Source organism: Arachis hypogaea, chromosome 4, assembly GCF_003086295.3.
Source record: "Arachis hypogaea cultivar Tifrunner chromosome 4, arahy.Tifrunner.gnm2.J5K5, whole genome shotgun sequence".
Lineage (NCBI taxonomy): Eukaryota > Viridiplantae > Streptophyta > Magnoliopsida > Fabales > Fabaceae > Arachis > Arachis hypogaea.
The window spans coordinates 2,658,376-2,685,433 of record NC_092039.1 but is presented as its reverse complement, the minus strand read 5'-3'; the positions used below and the strand labels follow the sequence as shown (position 1 = coordinate 2,685,433).

General features: G+C 33.1%; 3 protein-coding genes across 6 annotated transcripts; all 3 read left to right on the top strand.

Moving 5' to 3' along the window:
* The first annotated feature begins 548 nt into the window (after positions 1 to 548).
* On the top strand, positions 549 to 2,564 carry LOC140184520 (uncharacterized). The gene is made up of 3 exons (XM_072236286.1): positions 549 to 753; positions 871 to 1,167; positions 2,485 to 2,564. Exons 1-3 carry the CDS (start codon positions 549 to 551, stop codon positions 2,562 to 2,564), a joined length of 582 nt encoding a protein of 193 aa, XP_072092387.1.
* A 10,238-nt stretch (positions 2,565 to 12,802) lies between these two features.
* LOC112795711 (uncharacterized) lies at positions 12,803 to 17,448 on the top strand. Its single transcript, XM_025837836.2, has 9 exons — positions 12,803 to 13,066; positions 13,186 to 13,260; positions 13,459 to 13,547; positions 14,329 to 14,392; positions 15,378 to 15,455; positions 16,467 to 16,543; positions 16,650 to 16,716; positions 16,806 to 16,913; positions 17,098 to 17,448. The coding sequence occupies exons 2-9, from the start codon at positions 13,189 to 13,191 to the stop codon at positions 17,125 to 17,127; spliced, it is 585 nt and encodes a 194-aa protein (XP_025693621.1). The 5' UTR covers positions 12,803 to 13,066; positions 13,186 to 13,188; the 3' UTR covers positions 17,128 to 17,448.
* A 3,061-nt stretch (positions 17,449 to 20,509) lies between these two features.
* LOC112795710 (uncharacterized) lies at positions 20,510 to 26,544 on the top strand. Of its 4 annotated transcripts, none has more exons than XM_025837835.2 (7): positions 20,518 to 20,864; positions 21,418 to 21,596; positions 23,289 to 23,620; positions 24,832 to 24,927; positions 25,764 to 25,823; positions 25,967 to 26,207; positions 26,296 to 26,544. In XM_025837835.2, the coding sequence occupies exons 2-6, from the start codon at positions 21,494 to 21,496 to the stop codon at positions 26,180 to 26,182; spliced, it is 807 nt and encodes a 268-aa protein (XP_025693620.1). In that variant the 5' UTR covers positions 20,518 to 20,864; positions 21,418 to 21,493; the 3' UTR covers positions 26,183 to 26,207; positions 26,296 to 26,544. The 4 variants fall into 4 exon arrangements, with proteins under 4 accessions (XP_025693619.1, XP_025693620.1, XP_072090958.1 ...); XM_072234857.1 differs by having other exon boundaries at positions 20,554 to 20,864; positions 22,755 to 23,620; XM_025837834.3 differs by having other exon boundaries at positions 20,510 to 20,864; positions 25,967 to 26,544.
* Positions 26,545 to 27,058: the final 514 nt, after the last annotated feature.

The window sequence follows — 27,058 nt, the reverse complement described above, 5'->3', positions numbered from 1 at the left end:
ATGAAGAAAGATGTAGCAACGTATGTTTCAAAGTGTCTCACTTGCCAGAAGATTAAGGTGGAACATCAAAAACCACCTGGAACCCTGCAACCATTGGAGATACCGCAATGGAAATGGGAAGAGATTACGATGGATTTTGTTACTGGGTTACCAAGAACCTCTGCCGGGCATGATGCAATTTGGGTAATTGTAGATCGATTGACAAATCAGTGCATTTTCTACCAATTTAAATTGGTCACAGCTTGGAGAAACTCGCCCGGTTATACATTCAGGAGATCATACGATTGCATGGAATACCTTCATCAATTGTGTCAGACAGAGATCCAAGGTTTACTTCTAGATTTTGGAGAGCTCTACAGAAAGCTTTTGGGACGAAGTTGCACTTAAGTACAACATATCACCCACAGACTGATGGACAGACAGAACGAACAATTCGTACCTTGGAAGATATATTGAGATCTTGCGTGATGGACCAACAGGGTAACTGGGACAAATACTTGCCATTGATTGAGTTTGCCTACAACAATAGTTATCAATAGAGTATCGGAATGGCACCATATGAGGCCCTCTACGGAAGAAAGTGTCAATCACCATTATGCTGGTATGACAAGGAGGAAGGTAGGATTTTGGGGCCAGACTTGGTACAAGAAACTACCGAACGGATTAAGCACATTCGAGAGAAGATTCAAACTGCCCAAAGTCGACAAAAGAGCTATGCAGATATTAGGCGTAGGCCCTTAGAATTTAACGAAGGTGACCATATTTTCTTAAGAGTGACACCTACGACTGGAATAAGTAGAGCTCTTAGAACTAAGAAATTGAATCCACGATACTTAGGTCCTTTTTAAATTCTTAAAAGAGTCGGTCCAGTAGCATACCAAGTAGCTCTCCCTCCTTATTTGTCAAACCTTCATGATGTTTTTCATGTTTCACAACTCAAAAAGTATAATCCCGACGAAAGCCACGTTTTACGACCAGAGACAGTACAGCTGCGAGCCGACTTGACATATCAAACCCTACCAGTCAGGATTGTGGAACGAAGTGACAAACAGCTTAAAGGCAAGACAGTATCATTGGTTAAGGTAGCATGGGGACAAACTGGGACTGAAGAGTACACATGGGAGCTGGAAGACAAGATGAGAACAGACTACCCGTTTCTCTTTTCAGGTAATTGAAATTTTGAGGACAAAATTTTCTTTTAGGAGGGTAGAATGTAACGGCCTAGCCCCGAAGAAACGGCGCTTTTTCGGGATCAAACGGAATTTTTACAGAATTTTTAGGAATTTCTATGCATATAAGCACCTCCACTGCACAGGTGCTGCGTCAATCAAGCTGCTGAGAGTCAGCAGCTTGATTGCACAGGACACCTCTCCTAATCTAAGAAGGCACGTCGCGAAGAGTTGCGTTTTTGAGCCACTTCGGGCCCGAATTTCAAAATTCTGATTTCCGTGGTTAGTCTCTATGTGACGAGCCGGTCACGAATTTCGAGAGAAAAATTATATTAATATAATATTCATATATTATTATTTTATTTCGAATATTATATTATTATCTTTTCTACTGTGATTAATGTTGATCTATGTTTCATAATATAATAACTGAGCTAGAAATCTACCGGTAACGGATAATACCGGCATTCTTAGATGAACTTAGCACTGCTAATGCTTCATCATATATCTTTTATTCTTATGATTATCCAGTTACTAGTGTCATTTACACTAAGTAACTTAATGTTTATCCATTAGCAGTGTAATTACTTAAGTTCTAATACATCTAGCTTTAGTAATTATGAGATATTTTGACAAGTAACTTTTGGATAATCATCATCCAAAAGCCACGGCCTTCCTTGGACAGCTTGGCTATCATTTTTGTTCTTGGAAAAGCTTAGAACACCATGAAAGAAAACCATGAAACTTCCATGAACACCTGAGCTTCTTTCTCCGTTCTTTCTCAAACCGGAACCCCTATCAAAAATCTAATCTTACCAAAGTGTTCACCTCTTCCTCCTCTTCATTTCTATGTCACTTTTCATGGAGTAAATCAAGGTATGAAGGCTGCTCCTCCTCCTTGAAGGTTCGGCCATGGTGGTTCCTTAAGCTAATGATGTTTTCTTCATGTTTTCTCTTAGGATCTCTTATTCAATCACCAAAAGCTCCAAGAAAACGTGATTTCTAGTTACCTTAAGGTGAGGAAAACCTTCTTTTCATCATCATGAAGTTTCAGCCTTCATGGTTCATAAGATTCTAAAGTTGTTGTTGATGTTAAAATAGGCGTAAAAGTGCTTCTGGAAGCTTGTTTTTGGTGCAATCTTGGACAGTAGCAAAGGAGGTAAGGTTTGGTAAATTAATCAATGATTGGCTGTGTTCTTGAAGTGTTAAATCAGATCTTGTTGCTTGAGGTTTGATTTTGGGTGTTTGTGTGATGGTTTGATCATGAAATCTTGTTGTTTAATGCTTGAAAATCATGTTTATGATGGTTTTGAAGTGGCTGTTGGTGCTGCTGGAAAACGTGACATTCCAGCCATGAAAATCATGATTTTTGGTGCTTATTTGATGTGCATTTAATGGCTGAAAAGTTTCTCTTTGGTTTGATAAAAATCGGGTTCAAATCGGTTTTCGAAAAGATTGAAAAACTAGCTGAAAATCAAGCAGAAATCTGATGAACTTTTGGAAAAATGTTTTTGGTTTTTGGAAGAACATGAGAACACGTATTCGTGGAGTTTTGGGGTCAAAATGCAATTATTAAAAAGTTTGGGGTTGAAAATTAATTAATCAAAAGTTGAGGGGCTAAAGTGCAATTATTAAAAGTTATAGGGGTCAGAGTGCAATTTCCAAGAAGTCCGGGGGTCAAATGCAATTTTTGAAAGTTAAATAAAATATTATTATTTTAATAATAAAATATTAATATATTATTTAATTAATAATATTATTTTAATAATAATATTATTTAATTAATAATAATAAAATATTGATAAAAAGACAGTTTTTCCTAAAAGCCTCACGTAGGCAGTTTTGAGTCCAGAATTCTCTAATTTCCTTTACTAAACACCTAAGAAGAGGTATAAGAGAATATATAGAGGTATATGAGGTAAAGAAACAAGATTTTGAAACCTGTGTTTATGTTAAAAAGAAAAGGAGTTAAAAGTGATATAGCTGTGTACCTGACATTACAAAGTAAACAGAGAATTGTAAAATGAGCTTTCTGTGATGTTGTAATGCTTGATTTATGATGATTGCTAAGTGATGGAAAGTATGGTTATATCTGAATTATGAGCCTTCGGGCAATGCTTGTGAATGTTGTGCGGGGACGCCCGTATTGTGATGTTGCTTCCCAGACAGGCTGCGGTAGAGTAGTACCAGCCCTGCAAGCTGAATGCTTCGTAGAGGCCTAACTCGCATACCTGCGGTATATTGAGACCTGAGCAAATACCAGCCCTGCAAGTCGAGAGCATTTGGTAGAGGGTATGCGGTACTTAATCTGGGATTAAGTTCTGGAAGGCCCTATCTGACTTGGAGGGTCGGATTGCGTCGGGTGCGGGTCGAAACCGACAAATGAGCTCATTATCTGCAGTAGGGACAAACATGCATCATACTTGTTTGTGCATTATTTATTGCTTATCTTCTTGTGTTCTTGTTCTATTCCTTGTTTGTTTGAGCATAACTGTGTGATTGCATATTAATGTGTGAATGTGCATTTACTTCCTATTTTCTCTCTTGTTCATGTGTTAGTTTATGTTGCTGTTATGTACATATTACTCTACATTTACTTATACTTCTATGACCACGGACATTATAAATGAACTTAACTGTAAACCCCGACCTTACTAAGAACTCCCCAGTTCTTACCCCTTACACCTCTACAGATGGACACAGGAGTCCTATTCTACGAGATTGATCCACCGTACATCCACGACCCGGTGCGCGGCGAGTATTACATCTACTGTGTGGTACCTCGTATCCGTAATTATGTAGTTTGTGGTAGACCTTTCCAGTACCCTATTAGGACAACATACTTTAATCCTGATGCACCCTATGATTTTCCTTTTTCTTGGTTACACCCCGGCGGACCTGGGATACCTCATCCTGAGGAGCAGATGCCACCTCCACCTGACTATCCTCCTCCACCTGAACCTCCTCTACCTGATGAGCCTATACCTGCCCAGCCTATCCATGAGTCACCTCCTGCACCTTTTGTCCTTGATGAGTGGGGTGTTCCTGTGTTGCCACCCGAGCTTGATCCTTTACCTGAGCCGATCGAGCCTCCTGTCTTTGATGAGCAGCAGGGACATGAGTATGATCAGATCATGGAGGCGCCACCTCCTTCTCCCGACTGTATTTTGTTTGGTAGCTATCCTTTTATGGTTCCTGTGGCCAGCAGTGGTTCCTCTGCTATCACTCCGGCAGAAGAAGAGGACGAGGAAGAAGAAGATCCAGAGGAAGATCCTAACTTCATAGTTATCTCCTCTGACAGCAATGACGATGAGCCAGGCGAGGCGCCAGCAGGCGAGCATCACCATTCGCCCGGTGGTTTTCCCTGAGGTACTCTGGACCAGGATTGAGGAGAGTTTTTGAGACGCCTAGTCTAACTTCAGTACATTAGAGTATCTCCCTCACTTTTGTTAGCATGATTAGAGAGAATAGGCATATCATAGAGTTAGGCTAGCCTGGGTGCCAGCTTAGGGGCTTTTGGTCAGGCCAGGCCCTGGGGCGTCTTATGTACATATATGTACATACTATATGAGTCACTGACTTAGGGGTGCTGTACTATAGCTATATGCTTATATAACTGAGCCACTTCTGTAACATGATGTATATTATAGTGTGTTACTCCATATTCTGTTATCTTTTGTTTTAAGTATATGAATGTTAAATTATCCCTTGATATATGGAGGGTATGCGACTTTAAATTATTCTTGTTTTAAAAAAAAAATTTACTTGTAAAATTTGCGGTGTTTTAACAACGTACATGCTTATATTTATTAATTAATAATACAGAAAAGAAAAAACAAGTTGGTAACATTCAATTTCTAATATGATCTAGACATGCTAGAAGTTGGATTGTTACAGCATCCGCCTCGACCCGCAAGTTTTCGATCCACCTCTCAATTCGTACCAGAGACATCTTGTATAATATCAAATAAAAATTTGAAAAAATTCTGATATAAGTCTTTTTAAGAAAAAAAATAACAGTGAATAATTACGTGAAAAATTGTAGTACTTAATTTATCCCTCTTAATAATGGAATATATATGGACTTAATTTGTCTTTTTAAAACTATATTTAAATGTTATATCTAAGATAAAAATATAAAAATAAAGACGATAGGGAGACAAATATAATTTCTAATATTTTTATACTTCTGTATTATGTTTGAAAGTAGTAAACAAAAATTTGTCAAATGTCTTTATTTATATTTAAAAAATAAAAATAATTAAATACATAATAAAAGACATTATATACCCTTTTGATATATTTTTTTAAAAAATTGAAATATTTTTTCTATCAAATTCCATCTTGTAATAAAAGAAAATCTTTTTTTGTGTCCTCTTGATCTTTTTTGATCAAATCTCAATTAGTTCAACATTTATCTTCTTCACTTTACGTTCATATTCTATCTTCATTTTCCTAACCCTTTATTAATTTTCTTTATTCCACTTTTATACTCTTCCTTCATTTTCTTTGTCCTTTCATCTTCTTCACTCTTACTTCTCCAATTTCGACATCAGTAAGCATGGGAGAGAGGCAAACTTCGGAGACGACGAAGTCAAGGCAACACAGACGGGTCCCTTGCTTTTTCGGATCTCTTATATATCTAACCTTCTTTAGACCGGAAATAATTTTTAGTGTTGGAATTTGTTTTAGATTCCAATTACACCCAAAGAAATTTCATCTTTCATCTGTCAAGGGAATTATTAGATATATAAATGACACTTCTGATTTTGGCCTTTGGTATTCTAAATCGTATAGTGGGTTATTGCGATGCAGATTTCGTCCATGATTGAGTTGATAGAAGGAACATTTCAGAAATTTGTTGCTTTCTTTGACAGTCACTAAACGTGTGGTCCAGCAAAAAACAAGCTACTGTGGCCCTATCCATAGCCAAGATTGAATACATAGCCCTATCATCTTGTTGTTCTCAATTATTATGGCTTAAAACCCAACTTGTAGATTACAAATTGCAAGTGAATAGTATTCCCTTAATGTGTGATAATATGAGTGCAATAAACATTTATAAAAACCTCGTTCTACACTCTAAAATTAAACATATTGAAGTAAGATTTCATTCCATTAGAGAACATGTGCAAAAGGAAACCATTCACATTAATCTTAAGATTGACTTGCTGATATATTCACAAAATCTTTGTCTGAAGACAAATTTTGCAAGTCGAGAACTGCCCTGGGTATTATTCGTGCTGAATCAATAAATTAATTTGATAATATTGACTTCTGGTTGATTTTGTCTCTTAGGTCGACAGGAGATAAAATTGGACAGATGATGAATCTCTCTAGGTTCTTTGGAGATAAGACTGAGTATTGGTACTTTTGAATTTATTTTTTGGGTCAAAACTAAATCTTTAGTACTACCATTGTATTTCCTTAAAACCACCATTGGGTAAAAAAAAATTATTCTATGAAGTTGGCCTTATTGGATTCTTAATTATAAATTCAAATACTTATTCTTAGGGTTTTCAACCATACCAAATCAAATCAAGTTCAAATTTCAAAAAATTTTTTGACTTGTCTTTTCAACTACTTGCTTGCATATTTCTTTTACCATTTATTTTTTGAAACACATTTTCAATTATTTTTAAAATATATTTGTGTTTTCAAAAAGCATTTATAGCAGTTTCTCTATGTAAATCGCTCATTTTCTCTTCTGACCTCCATCAATTCTCAAAATTGCATTCATTGCTCTTTTATAAAGATGAAAAAAAAGGTGGCTACACGAAGAGACACGGGTGCCTATCATGCTCCATGAAACCCTCCACCAAAAGGGCAAGCTCATACCCACATCCACATACATTTTCATTCCTCTTCACGCTTCTCTCCAGTTCCAGAAACCATGGCGCGAATCAAGATTACCTTCCACCGTCCATCAACTTCTAGGGCTAATACCAAGTGGAAGAAGTCCATGACTAGAGAAGAACAATCATTATCTCTTCCTCCTCGTTTTTCATCTCGTCCACAAGGACGTTTGGCACCCTCGAGTAAAGCACCCAAAGGTAACTATAGACCCTTTCTCAACTTTGTAAAAGAACCAGAAAAACCATGATCCTATTGATTTTAAATCACATTTCAGAAACCTTTCACGTTTTCACTATGATCCTCTCTATTTTTCATCTAGTATGAACTTTGAATTTCGTTGAGCTATTGTTTCTAAAAGACCTTTGTGTTCAACATATATGGCTGATTTAAAGGCTTTGATTAAAAAGGAAATAAACTTTGTTGAAAACATCATTTATCTGAATTGAAAAAATTTGTTTGAAATTCGAAAACCTGTTTATCCTGATTTAATTAGAGAATTTTATGTCAATATGTACTATCATGAGGAATCTATCCACTCTTATGTTAAAGGCTGTAAAATCCATTTAAACAAAGAATCTATTGGTAAAATCCTAGATTATTATGATGTTGGCGTCAATGCCTATATCACTGAAAAATGGGACAATGATATGAGAATTTAACACAAGAATATTTTGGCCAACATATGTGAAAATATTTCTCTCATGAATGATGTTACTCCTAACCACCGTACCCTAGGTTCTATCAAAATCCAGTTACACTGCATCATTACCCACATTCTCTTACCTCAAAGCGGTTCATATCAACAAGTTACTCTCTGTGATACCTTGATTCTCTATGCCATCATTAACAAAACTAAAATGTCTTTTGCTTATTTAATGATGCATCATATGTATAATTGTATTAAAAATGACAAAAATATTTCATTACCATATGGCATATTTTTTACTTGTTTCTTTGAGCACTTTGGTGTTGATATGAAAAATGAGACTCAAGAGAATAGAATTTTATCTCTTAAAGGCGGTAGTGTAGTCAAACAGACAAAGGATAAAAGGCCTAAGACTGCCAAGGATACAGTTATGGAAGAAGAAGAAGATGAAAGTATCTCTCCTCCATCTGCAGCTGGTACATCAACTTCCAACAAGTACTTGGTAAATAGTATTGTCAAAGATGTGTTGTAAGAATTTGTAAACCTCACTAAGAACGTGATCAACTCTAACCAACAAGATAAGATACTTGCAATTCAAAACGAAAACTCTTTAAAAAAATCGTAAAATAGAGTTGAAGTACTTCTCAAATACATTAAATCATTGAAAAATGACCAAATGATGTCTGAACATGAAGAATAATATATTTTAAAAATTGAAGACGAGAGATTTGGTGTCTAACTCCTTGTCACTACTGCTAATTTTGAAAATTTGTTTTCTACTGTTTAAATTATGTTATTTTGATATTTTTTAGTTTGTTTTAGATAACTGTAATAGTGATTTTGTAGGATTTTAACTTGAATTGATACATTTTTTAACGCCTAACAAAACTTTTGTGTAGGGAATACTACTCCTCCTTAATAACAAAAGGAGGAGTGAGTTTGAAGGAAAAAAATGAATTGTTAGATTGTTTAATTCATGAATAATTAGTAATGTTGTTCTTTGCATAAACTATTTGTGAATTAGTCGGTGCTAATTGATTAAGGCTGTTATTTTAAAAACATTGATTGATTACAGTTCTAATTTTTTACTTATGATTGGTTGATGCTAACAGCTTGCAATTTTTTTTTTAAAAACAAGTTCTTGGGCTGGTTAAAAAAAATTATTGGTTGGATTTTTTGATAATAAGATTTGTTTGTGAGTATATTTTTCTGTATGAAAATTACTTGAATAATTATCATGGGTTAAAAAAATAGCTCACATTTAAGGAAAGCCAATAGAATAAAAGAAAGGAGAGTTCAAACTTAAAGATTGTATCATCAAAAGAAAGTTTATTAAACTCTTTTTATTTTTTTATTTATAATTTATTTTATAATGTCTGTCATCAAGAAAGAGATTGTTGAGTTTAAAAAAAATAATAAATTAATTGATAATGACTAAACATTATTATTGTGTTAAAAATTTAATTATGTGAGTAATTAGTTTATAAATTATGTAAAAAATAATAGAAAACAATACAGGCTCAATAGCAAGCTTCAGGCCCATAAGTTTTAAGGAAATATTTGCTACTGATCACTAATCATACCAACACTTTTTCATCATAATAAAAAACAAACTTAAGATCAAATTGTTGATTCAAGCCCAAGACCATATCACACTCTCATGATCCAAGAAAATGGTTGCTAACCAAAAAATGAAATTTCATTTCTATCTGAACCATATTAAAGCCACAAAACCCATTCTATCTCTTCTTTTTTTTCTTCTCTCTCTCACACTCACGTGAAGCATACCAAAAGAAAGCAAAAAAGAAAAAGTCTAATTAGGGTTCAAATCAAAAGAAAAAAAAAAAGTAGATTGTCAAAACTAAGCAAGTCAAAAGTTAGAATTCAAAAGTCAGATCAAATCAAAGAGATAAATAAAAAAATCTTTTTCATCTTAGTGCTTTATTGGTAATTTGTTGAAGATACTATTCTCCCCGAAGCACCAAACTAAAAAATTGAAGAAAGTAGAGATTATGAAACTCTATTACAAATTAAGGGTCAAGAATTAAATCTGGAGCCAAAATTTTGATATACAGTTCAGATCCTTGAAAAAGATGAAAGAGAAGCAGTTGGATTTGATTGCATATTTGTTTTAATCACTGCTGATGTCTTCTGCGCTACTGCTACTACTGCTCTGACATTGAAAAAGAAGAAAGTTAACTGCTCAAACCAAGGTTCAAGTTTTGGAAGCTTTACTCCTCTATTAAAGGGGTAAACGGCCAGAGATTGATTCAAGGAGTGAGCACACAAATTTGGGTTTTCATAGCTTTCAAGCTAACCCTTCTTCTCTTTCAGAGTTTTACATTAAATTTCCTATTCTTTAGTGTTCATCTTTTCTTTGTTTTTTTTAATAGAAAAAGGCATTATGTGAGAAATTAGTAAAAGCCATTAAGAGAAAAGATAAAGAGAGTTATTAGAAAAAGCCAAAAAATTATGTCAAAACTCTTTTGTATATTTTTCTATTTTGTACACATGATCTTGAGGTGATTTCTTTGCTAAGTTAGGTGAGCACTTAGTGTGTGTTTGGATTACAGTTTGCAAACGGAAGTTTGCATAAAATTGATTTTGCAAACTTGATTTTAGTCAAACGGAAGTTTGCATAAAATTGATTTTGCAAACTTGATTTTAGTCAAAAGTAGGTTTGTGTTAAAGTGATTTATGTTTGGTAATTTTTGTATCAAAATGAATTATAGTAAAATAAATATTGTTTGGCTTATACCATTCAAAATCACTTTTAGATAAAAAATTACTAAAATGGATATCAACTTAGATGTTTTTTATATTATCCTATTGTTTTAATTTAGATATTTAAATAGATTTTATTAGTTAATTTTATAATAAAATTAATATTTGCTTACTAAAATAAAAATAACATATAAAAATAGACAAAATATTTTTTTAAATAAAAATAAAAATTATATATTTTAGATATATATATAAAAGAATATTTAATCAAATATGTTACATTTTTTAAGTATTAAATGTTACTTTAGTATTTTTTTACATCGTACTCTTATTCTAGTGCTCTCAATAATCTTATTCTTAATATTAATTTGAAATTCAACGTTTATGATTTTATTATTATATATGATTAATTTTTTATTTAATTTATCTTTTTTAATGGAATCATAATCTATATTATAAAAAATTACACTAAAATATAGTATAGGAGAATTACAATTATAAAAGATAGTACTGAAAATAATAAAAAAAAAATTAAGTGATTGAAACAAATCTAAAAGTTCTTAATGATCTTTTTATATAATATATTTTTAGTATTTTTAGTACTTTTTTTTAGTATGTTATAATTTTTTACTATTATTATTATTTACAGTTAATTTTTTTATTTAATTTACTTTACCTAATAGAATTAATAAATCATATTATAAAAAGATAATAACAAACATAATACATAAAAATCACGATTATAAAAGTGTATAATGTCAAACAAATAGTTAAAAAAATAAAAATAATAAATAATAGAAAATTAGAGCTCATATAAATAGAAATAACAAGAATTTTATAAATAATACAATAACATATACAAAGGATAAAATTGGTAAAAAGTAAATAAAAGGTTAGTATCTATGGCTAAAAGCCCGTTAAAAAAATGCAGAAGTTAAAAATAGTTGCTTCTTGTAAACGCTGGTTTTGGCAGCAGAATCACTTCTGCGTTCATGAGAAAAAAATTTGCCAAACAAAAAGTTGAAACTTTCAAGAAATTTAAACGTGCTTCTTCCCTTCCAACGGGTTTCCCAAACACACCCTTAGTGGTTGAAAATCTAGAGAGTGGACCTAGTCAATTCTAACTTAGGTAGAAGTTAGGTTTGTCCCAAATAGGATTGGGTTGAATCCTAGAGAAATTGGTGTTTGTAATATTTGTAAAAGATAATGAAAATTCCTCCATTGTTGTAGGAAAGAATGGATATAGGTCATATTGCACGTGGTGGCTAAACTAAGATACATGGCTGTGTGATTTTCTCTTCTCTACTCTTCTTCTGTTTCACTTCGATAAGAAACAAAATAAAAGTGTCTCGTGCATTATATATTTCTCAAACTGTAGCTATCCGAAAGTAACTAGTTGTTCTGTTCCTGAACGCATTTTCAAGAGACAAAATCAAATTGTCTCCTAAATTTTAACTTAGACGCATCAGCAACTAAGTTTCTATTCCAGTCAAAAACAAAAAACAAAAATAGATTCAATAAAGAGGTCATAAATTCAACACCTCTTTTCTAAGTCATTCACAAACCTTCAGATATTGTTATTCTTATTCTTATTGGTAATATCATTCTCTACATGATTATACATTATTTTTTTTTATCTTATATATTTGTATAATTTATAGAAAAGGAGTGATATTTTTAAAATTAGAACGACAATATCCATTCTTTAATATCAGATTTAAAAAAGATTATATTTATTATTTTTTAAAATTGTTTTAGTAAAGTACGGATAGTTTGCTGAGTTGTCATGTCTGCGTATCGGACACATTTTGGATACGACACTCATCGACATTCGTCCGACATGCGTGTCTGCGGTGTCCAACCATGTTTTAATAAGAAATAAAAAATAATCTTTAGACATGTTTGAACACACTTAAATATTATCACGTGCAATATGTCTAGCCTAATTTTTAATATGTATTTTTAAAATAAATTTAAAAATAATATATATTATTATTTATTAAAATAAAAATATTTTAAATACTTTATATAATTAAAATGAGACATTAAAAATAATTAAAGAATTAATTTATATTTTAATATTGATAGAATATTAAAATATCGTTAAATTTATCTAAAAATACCTTATATTATATATATATATGTATGTATCCCATGTGTTATACTATTTTAAAATTAGTGTGTCGACGTATCTATGTATTTTTTGTGTATCGTAGAATTCAACTAATTAAACTATTAAAAATACATTTAATTTGTATTTTTATTTTGTATTTTTATTTTTAGTATTTTTTATTTTTAAAATTTTATTAAAAAAAATAAAAATAAAAATTTTATTTTTTATTTTCACCTCCTATTTTTTTCTATTTCCTTTTTAGAATTAAAAAAACACTAAAAATAAAAATAAAAAATAAAAACTTAAACTAAACCCAAATAAAATCTTTCTGAACAAGCTTCTCTACCAGATTATTAACCCAAAAGAACCACAAAACGTATCAAAGCCCAAAAGAAATCTCGTCTCTCGTCGCCTTCGCCATCTGCTGCTTCTGTCAGCCGCTGCTTCAGCTCTTGCCGGCGCCGCCACCCTTCTCCGATTCGCCGTCCCCTCTTCTCGTTGCTTCTTGAGTCTGCTTGCTCTCGCGGCTCCCATCCTCCGCTTCTTCTCCGCTGCAAGGTGCAGTGCTACTGATCTCATTTCTTTTAAGCTAATTAGCTTTTCAGTCTTTATTATCTTGTACCCTTTCTTCTCCGGTCAATTCATATGGTATCGTTTGAGGGTGATTGCAATTGCAGAAGATGATCGGTGTGGGAAAGATGAAGCAGTATACTAATGTCCTTGACAAGCCTCTCACCAAGGGCAAGCAAGAGGTTAGTTAGGTTTAGGTTTCCCTTCACTTGAAATCCCTCCATTTCTCTGAGATCTCGCATTTCAATGCTATTATTTTCTAAGGAATGTCAGCGGAAGATTGAAATCTTTTAGTCAATCATAGATTATTATGGTTCTCACTGACTTCTGAGTCTGTTGATGTGTTTATTTCTTGGAATAATTTGATGCATTCGGTGCAGGTTAGTCTGAGTGCATTTGCGTTCTTGTTCTCTGAGCTTGTCCAGTACAACCAAACTCAGGTTGACAACATTGGCGAGCTTGAACGAAGGTGAAGAAAATACCAACTTGATCTTGTGTTTATGATGAGTAAAATGCTCTGTTATTAAGATATATCGCTTTTCTAGATACAAGGGACTGAATGTTTAATGTTACTTTTAATTATCTTTCGACGATGATTTCTTTGATGCGTATGGGAGTAGAAAGTGTGAGAGATCAAAGTATGAGGCAGTAGCATGGCATGGCAAAGAAACTTCCATTACACATGTTTGGGCATTTACTAATAGGAGGGGAAGGAGTACAATGAAGGACACTAAAACCCATATCAGCCATCCACAGATTTGGGCTTGAGGAGGGAGGAGGGGACACTAGAACTTTTGGTCATCTATTTTTTTATTTATTTCTTTATTTTGCTATTTTACCCTTAAATTTTCTAAAGCACAATTACATGAGAAAAAGCACACCAACAACTAGGAAAAAAAGTATAACTATTTCCATTCTATTCGCTTACACTGTGTAACTCCCAAACAAAAGTCTTAAACCATCTTTTCCTTTCGTCTTAAACTCCCAAACTATATAATAAGTTAATAACATACAACTAACCACTCCCTTCCACACTTTTCTGTTCTATTATATTATTAACCAATATCTTCCATCCTCTTTTAAACACCCAAACTTACCCTTATGTTTAGTGTTGAGGGATAATGTTTTTAGATTATAGGAACCAGAGATTGACCTGGCTTTAAAAATACCATTGTTCTGATGATTTGCTTTTATTATGTTTTGAAATCAATATAAAGTATGCTGATATTTATCAATGTTAAATGCACTAGACTGGAGGATGCTGGATATGCAGTAGGGGCCCGAGTTCTAGAGCTGCTTTGCCACAGGGATAAGGTAAATCTGCTATCATAATTCTCTGCAAAATCTTAGTTATCTGATTAGGAACAATTATTTGACACTGGACGCTGACATATGGAAAGAGTCGATTCCTATCTTTGAAGGATTATTATGTCTATTGGCTAAAATGTCCATAGATAAAACTATCATTTTATGCTGCATTCTGATCCTTGAGCTTTGTTGCTGGAGTCTTCAGTCTTGTACTTGTGAGCAATTTGTTTCTATCAATATTTCTTGACAGATTTGATTGCTTAAACTTGAAAGAAGAAAAGGACACGTATTTGCGAATCTTTGAAATATATTGAGTTCTTGATGTTCATATACATATTAGATTCTTCTATTTGTGTATATTATACTTGATTATGATTTGATATCTACTTCTAGTATATATAATGGGGATTGAGGAGGGGTTTGGTGCAAAGATTTTTGTTTCTAAAATATCCTTCTGAAAAACATTTTCTGCTATGTATAGAATTTGAACCCAAACTTCTTGGTTAGAATGTTAGATAGTTACCATCTTGACTAATCTCAATTTTGTAACAATTTTACATATTTAATAATTAAAAAGATGGACGTGCCTATTAATACACTTGTTAATATAATGTGTTACTGACAAGATCAGTGACTCACTATCTCGAGATTATCAGTATTGTAATTTGAAATCTTTGCATGAGTCTATATGAGTAGAGTAGTATATTAATAGAAGTATCCTTCCTATATAATGCTTCTTTGCCACCATCACATTTGACACTACAATTTTGTTTGTCTTGTAACATTCTCTTTATAGTGAGAGAATCTAGAGATAGTCATTATTTATTCAATACTGATTTGTCCTCGAGGAAGGTAGGTTTATTGGATCTATACGTTTTTTTGTTTGTATATATAGGCAACAGACTTATTTGGGTTTGCCCATGAGCTGGGACATCTATAGTTTTTCATGAGTTTAGGATGACTGAAATAGCAATAATTTCTGAAACTACAGGGAAACAGAAGGGAGACACGACTGTTAGGAATTCTCTCTTTTGTACACAGTACAGTGTGGAAAGTACTATTCGGAAAGGTTAGTTCCTTTATCAACTTTTTCTTTTATACCCAATATCTGGAACACTGAAAATATTGTGTAACATAATCTTTTAATGCAAAAATAAAAATAAACTTATGTTTTACAATGGAATAACCTTTCTCATTCTAGTATGGTATGCCCTTCTAGAATCGCAACAAGGTTCTGGGAAATTCTAACTCATAAAAGGAATACCAGCATTACCTTATAAAAACAATTTTATCTTAGCTGTAAAGAATAGGACAGTATAAACTGTTTAGATTTTACGCAAATGTTGTTTTGGTGATTAGTGTTAACAAGCTTGTGAGGCTGTAGAAAGTATTTGAATTTGATCCTTGAGGTTCACTTTGATGATCTGATGTGGTCGTTGCCTCCTTGGGATGAGTACAGCATAACTATTAGTGCCAAGTCAAAAGACCTTGTAAATGTTGAACAAACATAGATATCATGTTGTTATTACCCAATACAACAAATGCAAATACAAAATGCTTGAACTGTGAGAATTATTCAATATGAAGACATATATATAGAGTAGGTATAAATGAAGGTTAAAATTCAATAAACCACCATGAAGTAATATTCATTTGCACCCCACTTCCTTCTCTTTGAACTCTTTCTTCCTCTCTATCCCATGTTAAACTCATCAATACAGCTTTTTGCGAAGACAAAAATGTTTATAAGATTGAATGTTGCCCTACCAATGTGTGCATAAAACCGCCTTGGAGGAATTCAATATATGGTTGGCTGGCTGCCTTTTCTACCCAAGACCCATGGCTGCGTGGGGTTTCATGTGTTTTGGCCCTCCATCATTTATGTAAGAGTAGAAATGAATGGATCATCAGTGTCTTCTATGTAATGGTCAAGAACTTATTCTTAATTTGTGGAGATAATGCAAAGCAAACATTTTCACTAATTTGTGTTCTGTTCTGGTTTCCCCGTATGGATTAGGTCAATTAGCAATTATCTAAATTATTACTATCTTATTACTCTCTTTTCCCCCCCTTTTCTTAGGTAGCAGACTCTCTGGAAAAAGGAACTGAACATGAAGATGAATACATGATCAGTGAAAAGGAGCTCCTAGTAAACAGGTGACAGCATTTGTTAGCATCAACGAATGTCTTATTACACAGTAATTACATACTTGCTTTTTGAACATAAATAACAATGACCTAATGCGTCATCTATTGCTTATAGATTCATTTCTATTCCAAAGGATATGGGAACGTTTAATTGTGGAGCGTTTGTTGCTGGAATAGTACGGGTATGTGTGTCTTTTACCTTCAACCTGTTTTATGATTTTTCTTGTGCAGCATTAAACTGTGATTTGTTTTGTTTCATTCATCCATATAGGGTGTTCTGGACGGTGCCGGGTTTCCAGCTGTTGTAACTGCTCATTTTGTGCCTGTGGAAGGCCAACAACGACCTAGGACAACGATTTTGATAAAATTTGCTGAAGAGGTAAAGTTGCCATTGAATTTGCTTTCAAATCTGCCATTGCTCATCCATTCTTTTCTCAAGTCCTAATCAAACACTTGATATCCTGGTCCTCTTCTTTTCTTTTCTTTTCTTTTCTTTTTCTCATTTTTTATTTGGAGCTCTCTCAATCCTCGTGAAACCAGATTAGTTTGTTTCTGTCCTGCAGGTGTTGCATAGAGAAGCAAGATTAGGCTGATGTTTTTACTGAAGATTTTCAGTTAAGATATTTTTAATGAGTACTGTACATCTCATTATAGGAAGATTTGGAACTTTCACCTCTACATGTGAGAAAATAATCCAGAAATTACATGATTCTATTCTATCCTATTGGTATTGTGTGTCGAAAATTAAATTTAATGTTGAAAAACTGTTCTCGTGCTTCATATGAATTTCAACATTTCCAGGTCTTACCTCTGGTGGTATTTGGATTGAGTAAGTATAAAACACCACAAATTGTAGCTTTGATTTGTTAGAAACAATTGGAATGAAAATGCCAAGTCATGCTGTTTGGGGATCACTGAGGTTTTCTGCTCACCGCACATTAGGAACACAATATTACATCAATATTTTTGTTTTTTATTTTTTTTTTAATTTTTCTCTCTCTCGGTTAATAACAAAAAGGTTGATACATGAAATCATGTGGATCAGTTCAAAAGAAATAAAATACCAGAAACACACACCAAGGGACATAGAACAAACACTTGATTTCATACTATTAATAACTTCACAGCTCAAAGTAAAATAAATAAATAAGGATAAAGTTTCTCTAATAACCACACTGATTTACAATCAATAAATTTCGGTATGAAATATATTTGGTGAAAATATCTATTTTACTCTTCCTAATTAAAAAACTTTGTGCTTTCTCTCTTTCTCTTTTATCTTTCCTTCCAAGTGTTCATTTTCCTGTTGCCTTCCACTCCTGCTCTCTATACCCCTCTCCTTCCACCTCCTCTTCCTCTCTAGTGTTGAGAAATATCTAATACTATCCAAAGGTCGGGTTAGGGTCTTTGGGTTATGTAATTCTTTAATTCAATTACAACTATTTCTTTTTGTCTTTGTATACTATTCCAAACTTGAGATTTAAATTCCACGAGTCATCCTGGGCATGACTTGTGGTAAAGTTAATAGATTGCTGAGATTCATGACTTGTGGTAAAGTTAATAGATTGCTGGGATTCAAACTTCTGATACTTGTTTAAGTGGACAAGTGAATTAACTACTCGGCCAATCCAAATTTGTTCCCGGAGTTGACAGTTAACCCCTCAAAGACCACCTCATGTGACTTACCATGTCCCGTGCAATATACAGATAGAATCAGAGACATGATAATCAAACTTCACAGACCACCCCAGGTAGCTCAGCATGACCTGAGAAGTTTGAATACATACAAGCATCTACATTTGGTTACAAACATTGTATTTGACCATTACAAATTATGATTCCAAGTTACAAATTGAGGCTGATAATTTTTCTTTATTTTGCTTCATTCATCCATCCCCGATACATGAAATGACCTCTAGTAAAGTAGCAGTATCCTTCCAATATAGTTATATACTTGTTCTTATTCAGATTTGCATTTTCTCAACTGCATACAAGCATATGTTTCTGGTTACAAATATCAGTTTTAGTGTTCATGAATTTTTTTTTTTTTTTTTGATAAGTGGAGCACTCACTAAAGCCATCAGGCAGTGAGAAGACATTACAGACGACACGACAAACACAGCAAACAAAGCTATGCAACACACAGCAACATACATCAAAGCATTACAATCCTGATACTGTTTCTCACATTCCATAATAAAGGAAACTAAAAAAAGCATCAATAAACAACAATGATGGTCACCTTGGAACATGATTTATAACTCTTATATAGAATACTTCTAATAGGAGGCACTGTGTGTATGCAATTATTTATACTTGAGTATGAAGTTATTCTTTTCATATTGTTGTTAGCATAATCATGACATAATAGTAAATATAAAAATGGCAGCTGTTAGTGGTTGTATTTATATCAGATATTATAATTCTTTATATGAACTTATATTATTCATATTTTGTACTGTATTATTTTTAGTAGTTGTATTTTGAGTGGGATCGGATAGAACGAAAATCTACTCCTATCCATCCCCTTGTCATCCCCACTAAAAAAACAACTTTGACATTACTTAAAATCCATTCAAACAAATTTTTTTTTTTTTATAGAACTATAATCTATTAACACTCTCCTACTGAGTATGGCCATTTGTTTTACTCGACTTTTTATTTCATTGTTAACAACAAATAAATTAATATTTTTCGAGTTTTGTTTCACAATCTTAATTCAAAGAGTGAAAATGATTCCTTTTATAAATGTCTCAATGTCTCAATTATAGCTTTGATGTAAATTAAAAAAACAAAAGTGGTAGACACAAAAAATATGTAAGGTGCTGAAGAAAAAACATAAAATAAAAAAATTAAAAGATAAAGAAAAAGGTGAAAAAGAGGAATTAAAAAGTAAATAATTTTAATTAAAAATATAAAAATATGGTACAAGAGTTTGGTTTCAGCTTTCAAAAAAATTATTTAAAATTTTCAATTTTACTATGTATGCACAACTACTGAGAGTGTTTTTGGTTTTTTAAGTATTTTTTAAAAAATAATATGATTATATTATTTGTTTAAATTTCTATTTAAAGACTAGTTTAATGTCTAATTAATAGTTATTCTAAAGATTGCGTGAATTTTCAAACAACGATCAAGTAATTGTTTTTGTCTTTTGCCTTTTGTCTTAGGTAAAAATCCAGGTACAACAAATAGCTAACTTCATATAAAATTGATAGTTGAAAATCATTAAATAATTTAATAGATTTAACTAAATTATTATCTAATAACTTCCATTTATTAACTTCACATGAATTAACTACATAAAAATTTCTACCTTTATCTTAACACCTCATTTTTTATCGGCAACCATAGTAATTATACTTTTAGAAATACGTTATACTAAACAAATTTTTTCAATTATTTTATACTTACATTAATATAACTCAAATTGTTCCATAAAAATTAAAATATTATAGCAAACATCAACCGAAATTTTAAAAGATATTTATTTTATTAAATATTTTTTTAAAGAATAATACTTTTGCCTAACAATGTGTTAGAGTATAATTCTAAAAATTGGATTGGAGTAATGGGCTCAACCTTGATAAAAAGGAAAAGTACAAGGAGTCAATAGAATATTTGTACAATGTGTATAATAGAGGTTTATGAAATATTAAAGATATAATTATTAGTGTTACTTTTTTCTATCAGCTAAATTTTTGGGATGAGTGGTATCATAACATGATATTAGAGCGCTAGATCCGAAAAGTCAAGAGTCTAATTTTTTGTAAACTCCAAAATCAGTTTAAATTTTTGAAAAGATATTTATTATCTTTAGTACTCGAATGGTTATTCTAGATAATATAAAAAATGTTCATTTTGTAACTTAGTCCATTATACACACAAATAATCTATTGTCTTCCTAACGGGACTCTAATAAAAATCCAATTTGTAGTGTACCGATTAAAAATCCGGCAAAGCCAATCACGCGAAGCCCAATTTTTTTTTTATATTTTATCTTTTTGTAAAAGGAGCTTAAACAAAGTTGTCTACCGCTGAAAAAACAAAAAACCCTAAATCATTACCCACGAAACCTCCCCACCCTTGCTGTTGTTGTCGCTTCCTTCTTCTTGTCTGACGTCACGGAGTTGCCGTCGCCGATATCGTTGCTCCGTTCGACCTCTCCTCCTTCATTGCTACTCCGTTCAACTCCTGCATCGCCGCCTCTTTCTCTGCCGCCTGCGCGTTGTTTTCAGCGTCTCTACTCGCTCGGGTCACCGGCATCTCTGCCACTCGCCTCTCCGGCCACGTCTTTACTCGCCTCTTCTCTCCGTCTCTGCCCACCCTAGTATGACATTTTGACATTCTCAATTTCCGCATTGAATTTGCTTAATGATTCATGAATTCGATTAGTAATTTATCCTCATTTCTGCCATGTTTTTGTTGAGTTGCTGACTTGCTGTTTAATTGGATTTTTTTGTTTATCCTAATTTCATGAATTTGATTGGTAATTGGAGATTTTCGCTGTTTAATTTGATTGGTAATCTATCCTTAATTTTATTGCCGAGTTGCTGTTTAATTTTTGTGTTGAAAAGTAGACGAAGTATTGTGTGAGAAGTAAAGTTTTGAATTTTATTATCATTGAATCAGTGAATTTGGATATTTTGAAATTTATATTGGTATATTTTAAATAATTTTATTTTATATTTAATTAAACTGATTTGACCACGGTTCAAACATAGTTGGACCACTGAATCTTGGAACCAATCACTCCGCCGGTTCAGTTCTCGCATCCTTGTGTTAAAGAATAAAGAAAACCTCCAATTTTGTCTTTCTTCAATCTTTCGTAGCATTATTCTTGTGATTAGTGTTGTAACATTTTCCCTCTGTAAATTGGGAAGGTTTGCAAAGCAACAGCAGACCACTTTTTGTAGCAGAAGTTTTGTTAAAAGAGCAGGAGAAGCAGCCAAAAGAACAATGAATATACTCTCAGTTGCACGTAGGTCATTGAATTTTGTTTCGATAAATCAGTTTCGTCAGACACATTTGCTCAGAAGACTTTCTACATGGCAGTTTACTGGTACTTTGGATTTTATCCATTTTTTCTTTTTGCTGATATCAATAGTTGATATTTCTCATTATTTGGATGTTTTCGTGTGTTGGTTCTAATTTTGTGTCTGATTGAGCTTGTGTATCTGTTTGACCATGTGAAAATCTTGTTGTTTTTAATCCTGATAGTGTGTGACTGTAAATGTTGCTAAACAAATCTGATTTTGAGGGATAGATTTTCTTCCCAAAATTATACTTAGAGTTTTGCATGATTTAGTTTTCATGTAAAAGCAGAACCAAATATAAAACTGGTTTATGACATCTCAATATTTTTGAAGCAGTTTATTGTACACATACTTACTGAAAGAGAAAAGCTCTTCACCCCTCTCTCTCTCTCTCTATCTCTCTCTCTCTGCGTTGGGGAGGGGGGGGGGTCTCTTCCCACCAGAAGCTTTAAAGTCTCCTTACGCTGGCTTTATGAGCTGATTTTGACTGGCAAATAGCATTCACTCTTTCTATCAAGTAAAACTGGTAATAAAAAAACTACACCAAGTCAAACAAATTTTGATCTGCAGCAGAAAAAAAAACAGTTAAGTTGCTTTTATGAAAAAAATGGAATCTGGCTTTTAAATTTGGTTTTGGTTTGCTTACAATTTGGTTTGGTTCCAATCAGGAAGGTTTCCATGCACAACCCTAACTTCTTGGATCTGCTTACATTCGACATGTTTTAGACTTAGTTCCTTTAGGCATATTTGGGGCATGAATTGTGAATGTCTTGTTAGTTATTACTTTATTCTCAAGTTTGAAAATGATGTTGATGTAACTATATTATAGAAGTCATCATTATTAACTGTAACCTGCTGATTTATATTGTTGTCTCGCTATCTGCTACAGATTTAGTGTTGTGATTCCGAAATTACATCATTATATCGCATGTCATTAGAACCTTTTAAAGGCATGTTTGTTTGCTATTTTGAGAACTAATAATTCCTAAAGATCTAGAAGTATGCATGACCCTGCTTTTAGAATGGATCCTAAACACATCGAATCACAAGATAGCTGTAATAAAGTAAGAGAAAGAACGTACAAATGCTGAAGAGTATGAGAATTTTCTTTTATAATATTTGTGTGTCTACCTAGTCTATGCAAAATAATTATAGTATTGCTGCTACAATGTGCATATTGGAAGGGGCAAATCGATGTGCTGTATGAAGGAAGAAGGAATAGAAGTGAAATTAAAGAAAATCTCTGGACATTTCAATTTATAATATGCTCAGCTGAGAACTTCATGCTTGCTTCCTTTATTACAAGGGTAGTATTATTTTTGTTGCAAATCTTTGGGGTAAATACAATGCTATTCCTAATGTTTTTTCCGTCCTATTTGCGTCCCAAACGTTTTAAAAGTGACTTTAACTTTCCCACTTAAGTCCACCAAAAATCAATAAAGGAGGGTGTATATCCTTTCAAATTGTCTTTTTTTAGGAATTTAGCAAAGAACCTGTTCTTACATAGACATGGGAACACAATGACGATGGGGAATGGGGAAGAGGACAACAATATCCTCCATCGTTGGAACCAAAATGTTAGGAACAACATTAATACATACCCTCAATGTTTGGAACCAAGATGATAATTTGCCCTTATACAACATCTCTAGATGTTCAATTTCTTTCTCAGATTTATTTACTTATCTTTGTGAAACCCTTACCGGAGGTTCAAGCAGATAATGGCACTGTTAATCAGCAAACTAATAAGTTAGAGACTCCCGAGGAGTTTGAGGGGCGGATTTTTGGTGATAATCCTGGGAGAAGTTCCTCAGTTGATTCCTTTTTTGAAAAGGTTTCTCGTTGGGGAAAGGCTCAAGATAGATCTAAAGGTGACAACTCATGGTTGGATGATCTAGAAGAAAGTTTTGACACATTATCTGATGGAATGGATGGAAAACTGAAGAATGCTGCACGATACTTTGAATATGATTCAGATGAAGTCGAAGAAGAAGACTATTCTTTTCGATATGATGCCACCTTTTGGCCTTACACAACATATGAATTAAGGGTATGTTAAATAAAAATGGCTCATTCCCGCTGCTTATCACTGTTATATTTCCACATTTTGCTTTAACATTCCGACATTCTATGAATTTTTACTTTTATTTTTTATTTTTTTATTTTGGTCTTGGCATTTGCGTTTAAATTAATCTTTGATGTAATGATAAACTAAATTATACACAGATGTTTCATGGAAAAGTATTCCTTGAAGTGTATTTACAATTCTTTTCTGAAATATTGTGTTTGTTTCTCTTAGAGGACGTTTGGCTTGTTTCATAAACCTGTTAATTGCAAGTAGACTATACTTACAGCTGATTGCGAATTCCTTTTCAAGTGCACCATGGAATGTCTCCTACTGTTTTCAGCTACAACCGCACATCAAAACCAGCATTGCCTCTCTAAACGCATGAAATATTTGAAACATAACAAATAAAATATATTATATAGTAGCTGTAGTACTAGTTTCCATAAAAAAGAAAATCTGTCGAAGAATTAATTGCACCAAACAAATGAAAGTATGGCAACCTCTTATGTGGTGGGGCTATCATCACCCGATCAAAGACAGAACTCAGGTGGGTGATCAGAGTTATCTACATTGTAGGTACCAGTTGGAAAAGCAGGGGAGACTTCTTTTAACTAGAAAAAGGCACTGTAATTATAATCAACCCTTGTTTTTACTAATACTTCTCATGAAAGAGACAAAATATCTATATTGCATTGGCATGTTTAAAATTTCGGGTGGCTGGAGAGAGTCACAAATGCCACTCCCTTCTTTTCCTTTCTAAGATTTTTGTGATAATATTGATCATTTTGGTCTATTGCATGGTGACTAATAGCTGTTGTTTGCTTAGTTATTTTTTAGAGTTCCCTTTTTTTTCCTTGCAGTTTATCTTTGTTGAAGATTTCTTACCTCCAGCCTGTTGTATTGATTTGCTTTCCTGTCCCTTCTAAAATCTTCATTAAAAAAATAATAATAAAAACTTAACTATATTTTTTTGCATGGAAGGATTTAAATTACATGAAATAACATAGGGTCATTCAGATTTCAGATTGAGCCTCAGGCATAGTAGCTAATGTTAAATTCGTAGCTTACCTCCTGTGTGACTCCATTAACTGCTATGCTTCCTTTATCCCTGTGATATTTGCAACCTTTTTTGGTTTTCATTTGTACCAAGTGTATCATAATGGAGTTCTGATTTGTACAGTTTCTTTATACAGGATCTTGACTTTACAAAACCTGGCGTACGCAAACCCAAACCGAGGGATGAATTCCAAATAACCACGAAAGAAGTTCTTAGTCAGGCAGATTTCAGGGTTAGCACTTATGAACTCTGTTGGAGTAGTTCCATTATGAGAACAAGTCTGTATCATTGGTTTAATTACCCTGCCATTCTGATTGCTATGGCTATGTGAAAATTACCTCATGCAACTGTGTTGAAAACCTAAAATATACATCCATCATTGCTGATCCATGTGGTTAACTTAGTAAAACACAAATAAAGATAAAACTCTTGCTATTCGTTTGTGGTTTGTTAGCAGACTTGACTAGGTGGACAAGGTTTAGTTAATGTTGTGAGTGGTTTGATGCAGATGTTTAAGGCATAGGTTATACTAGCATAATGGAAAAAAAAAAAAGCTGCACTAGAGTTACAAAGTATTAGCTTGTTAACATTTTTGTTCATCTTCTCAAAGATTGTTTGAAATGGTGCCAATGAGTCAACTATGATACTGTCTTAGCCTTTGCCATGTTTTTGTTTTATGACAAAGAAATGACTTGCAGATGTTATTTATATTCAGTTGATTTAATAGATGCAATGAAGTTTACATAGTGTGAATTTTAATAGCCAGTTTGATGTGAATTTAAATGAAAGTGTAAAAAGTTCGGCTTACATTTTTCATTGGCAACTCATACCTAATAATTTTTTCGTTGTCCCTCATGTTAATAATAAATTAATCATCATGAAGTTTTGGGTAATTCTACTTTACTGCTGTGAAGGCAGATGAAGGTAACGGAATATTTGTGACAATCTGTGCAGCAACTTTATCTTTTTGCTTCATTCTTGCTAATGAGGATCCATTGCTAATGTATGAGATCTCTGGTACTGCTATTCTTGGAATGACTCTTGATGGATTTAATGTTTTATATGCAGAATGTTAGTTTCCTAGCAAACTTCATAACAGAGGCAGGAATAATTATTAAGAGAAGCAAGGTCTCTCTCTCTCTCTCTCTCTCTCTCTCTCTTCTCTCTCTCTCTCTCTCTCTCTCTCTCTCTCTCTCTCTCTCTCTCTCTCTCTCGTCAGGTGTATTTGATTTGTGAGATCTTACCATCCATTTCTTGATGTCTTTGAGTAGACTGGCATTAGTGCGAAGGCTCAAAGGAAGGTTGCTAGAGAGATTAAAACTGCTCGTGCTTTTGGCTTGATGCCTTTTACAACAATGGGTACAAAGGCATTTATTTCTGGGAGAACCATGGAGAATGTTGATGATGACTTTGCATATGAGACTTTTGGTAGAAAAATGCATGCCGATCCTGCTATGGAAGATGACTACTCACGAGAGCGTAGATAGAGGTGTGTGTTCTGTGGGGGTTCAGGTAGCTTGCATCTAATCTACAATTTGTGCTTTTTGATGTTTCTCTCCTGCTTAGAGACCTGAAATTGATTGAAGTCTTCAATTCGCAGCTAGAGCTTTGATTACTAAGGTGTACGCGTAGTTTATGCGAGTATAAATCTTGAAGCTGCATGTTGTTATTTCCTTGTAGTTGATGTTCTCAAGTATCATCATACCGCCCGGGTTGGAGGCGTAGAAATTTATCCTTTATGCAGATTTCTTTCAATGTATACTGGATAAATAAGCCCTACTTAATTTTATTATACGACATTAAGTTTTCAAAAAATATCATTATAAGAGAAATTAGTTTTGCTTTGAAACGCTAGTTTTTTTTTTTTTTTGACTGATCACAAAATAACCTTGTCCCCATGATTTGGAAAACCGGTCGGTCGAATCGAAAATTGATGACTTAAGTGGTTCGGTTTGTAAAGAAAATCGTCCAATTGTAAAATTGGAATTGAACCGGTGAATCGCACGAGAATCACCATTACTTCTACTGCCACCATTGGCTTTTGAGGAACTCATTAGGCATGAACTTTTGTCCAGTTGAAGCATTCAGTTAGCTTTAATCCCGACGTCTCTCCCCCCCCAAAAAAAAAAAAACGCTTTTCCTTCAACCCTTTGTCAAAAAGAAATGAACTTCCACTTCTCTTTAGTAAGGTGCACAGAGATAAAAATGCAGCCAAACAACACAAGAGAGAAGGAAAGAGGGACAAAGGAGCCAATCACGTGTTATTTTTTTTCTTTTGAGATTTGAATTTTTGAGATTTGAATTGCTGTTCTGTTGGCAACTTGGCATAAATTAAGAAAGATGTGATTCTCTAGGTTAATGTT

Coding starts and splice junctions, on each gene's coding strand:
- LOC140184520 (XM_072236286.1), top strand. CDS start 549: ATGGCACCATATGAGGCCCTCTACGGAAGAAAGTGTCAATCACCATTA. Junction 754..870: donor GCCCTTAGAATTTAACGAAG/GTGACCATATTT, acceptor GAGTCGGTCCAG/TAGCATACCAAGTAGCTCTC. Junction 1,168..2,484: donor CTACCCGTTTCTCTTTTCAG/GTAATTGAAATT, acceptor ATGGTTTTGAAG/TGGCTGTTGGTGCTGCTGGA.
- LOC112795711 (XM_025837836.2), top strand. CDS start 13,189: ATGATCGGTGTGGGAAAGATGAAGCAGTATACTAATGTCCTTGACAAG. Junction 13,261..13,458: donor TCACCAAGGGCAAGCAAGAG/GTTAGTTAGGTT, acceptor CATTCGGTGCAG/GTTAGTCTGAGTGCATTTGC. Junction 16,914..17,097: donor TGATAAAATTTGCTGAAGAG/GTAAAGTTGCCA, acceptor TCTGTCCTGCAG/GTGTTGCATAGAGAAGCAAG.
- LOC112795710 (XM_072234857.1), top strand. CDS start 23,177: ATGTTTGGAACCAAGATGATAATTTGCCCTTATACAACATCTCTAGAT. Junction 23,621..24,831: donor ACACAACATATGAATTAAGG/GTATGTTAAATA, acceptor TTCTTTATACAG/GATCTTGACTTTACAAAACC. Junction 24,928..25,763: donor TTAGTCAGGCAGATTTCAGG/GTTAGCACTTAT, acceptor TTTTATATGCAG/AATGTTAGTTTCCTAGCAAA.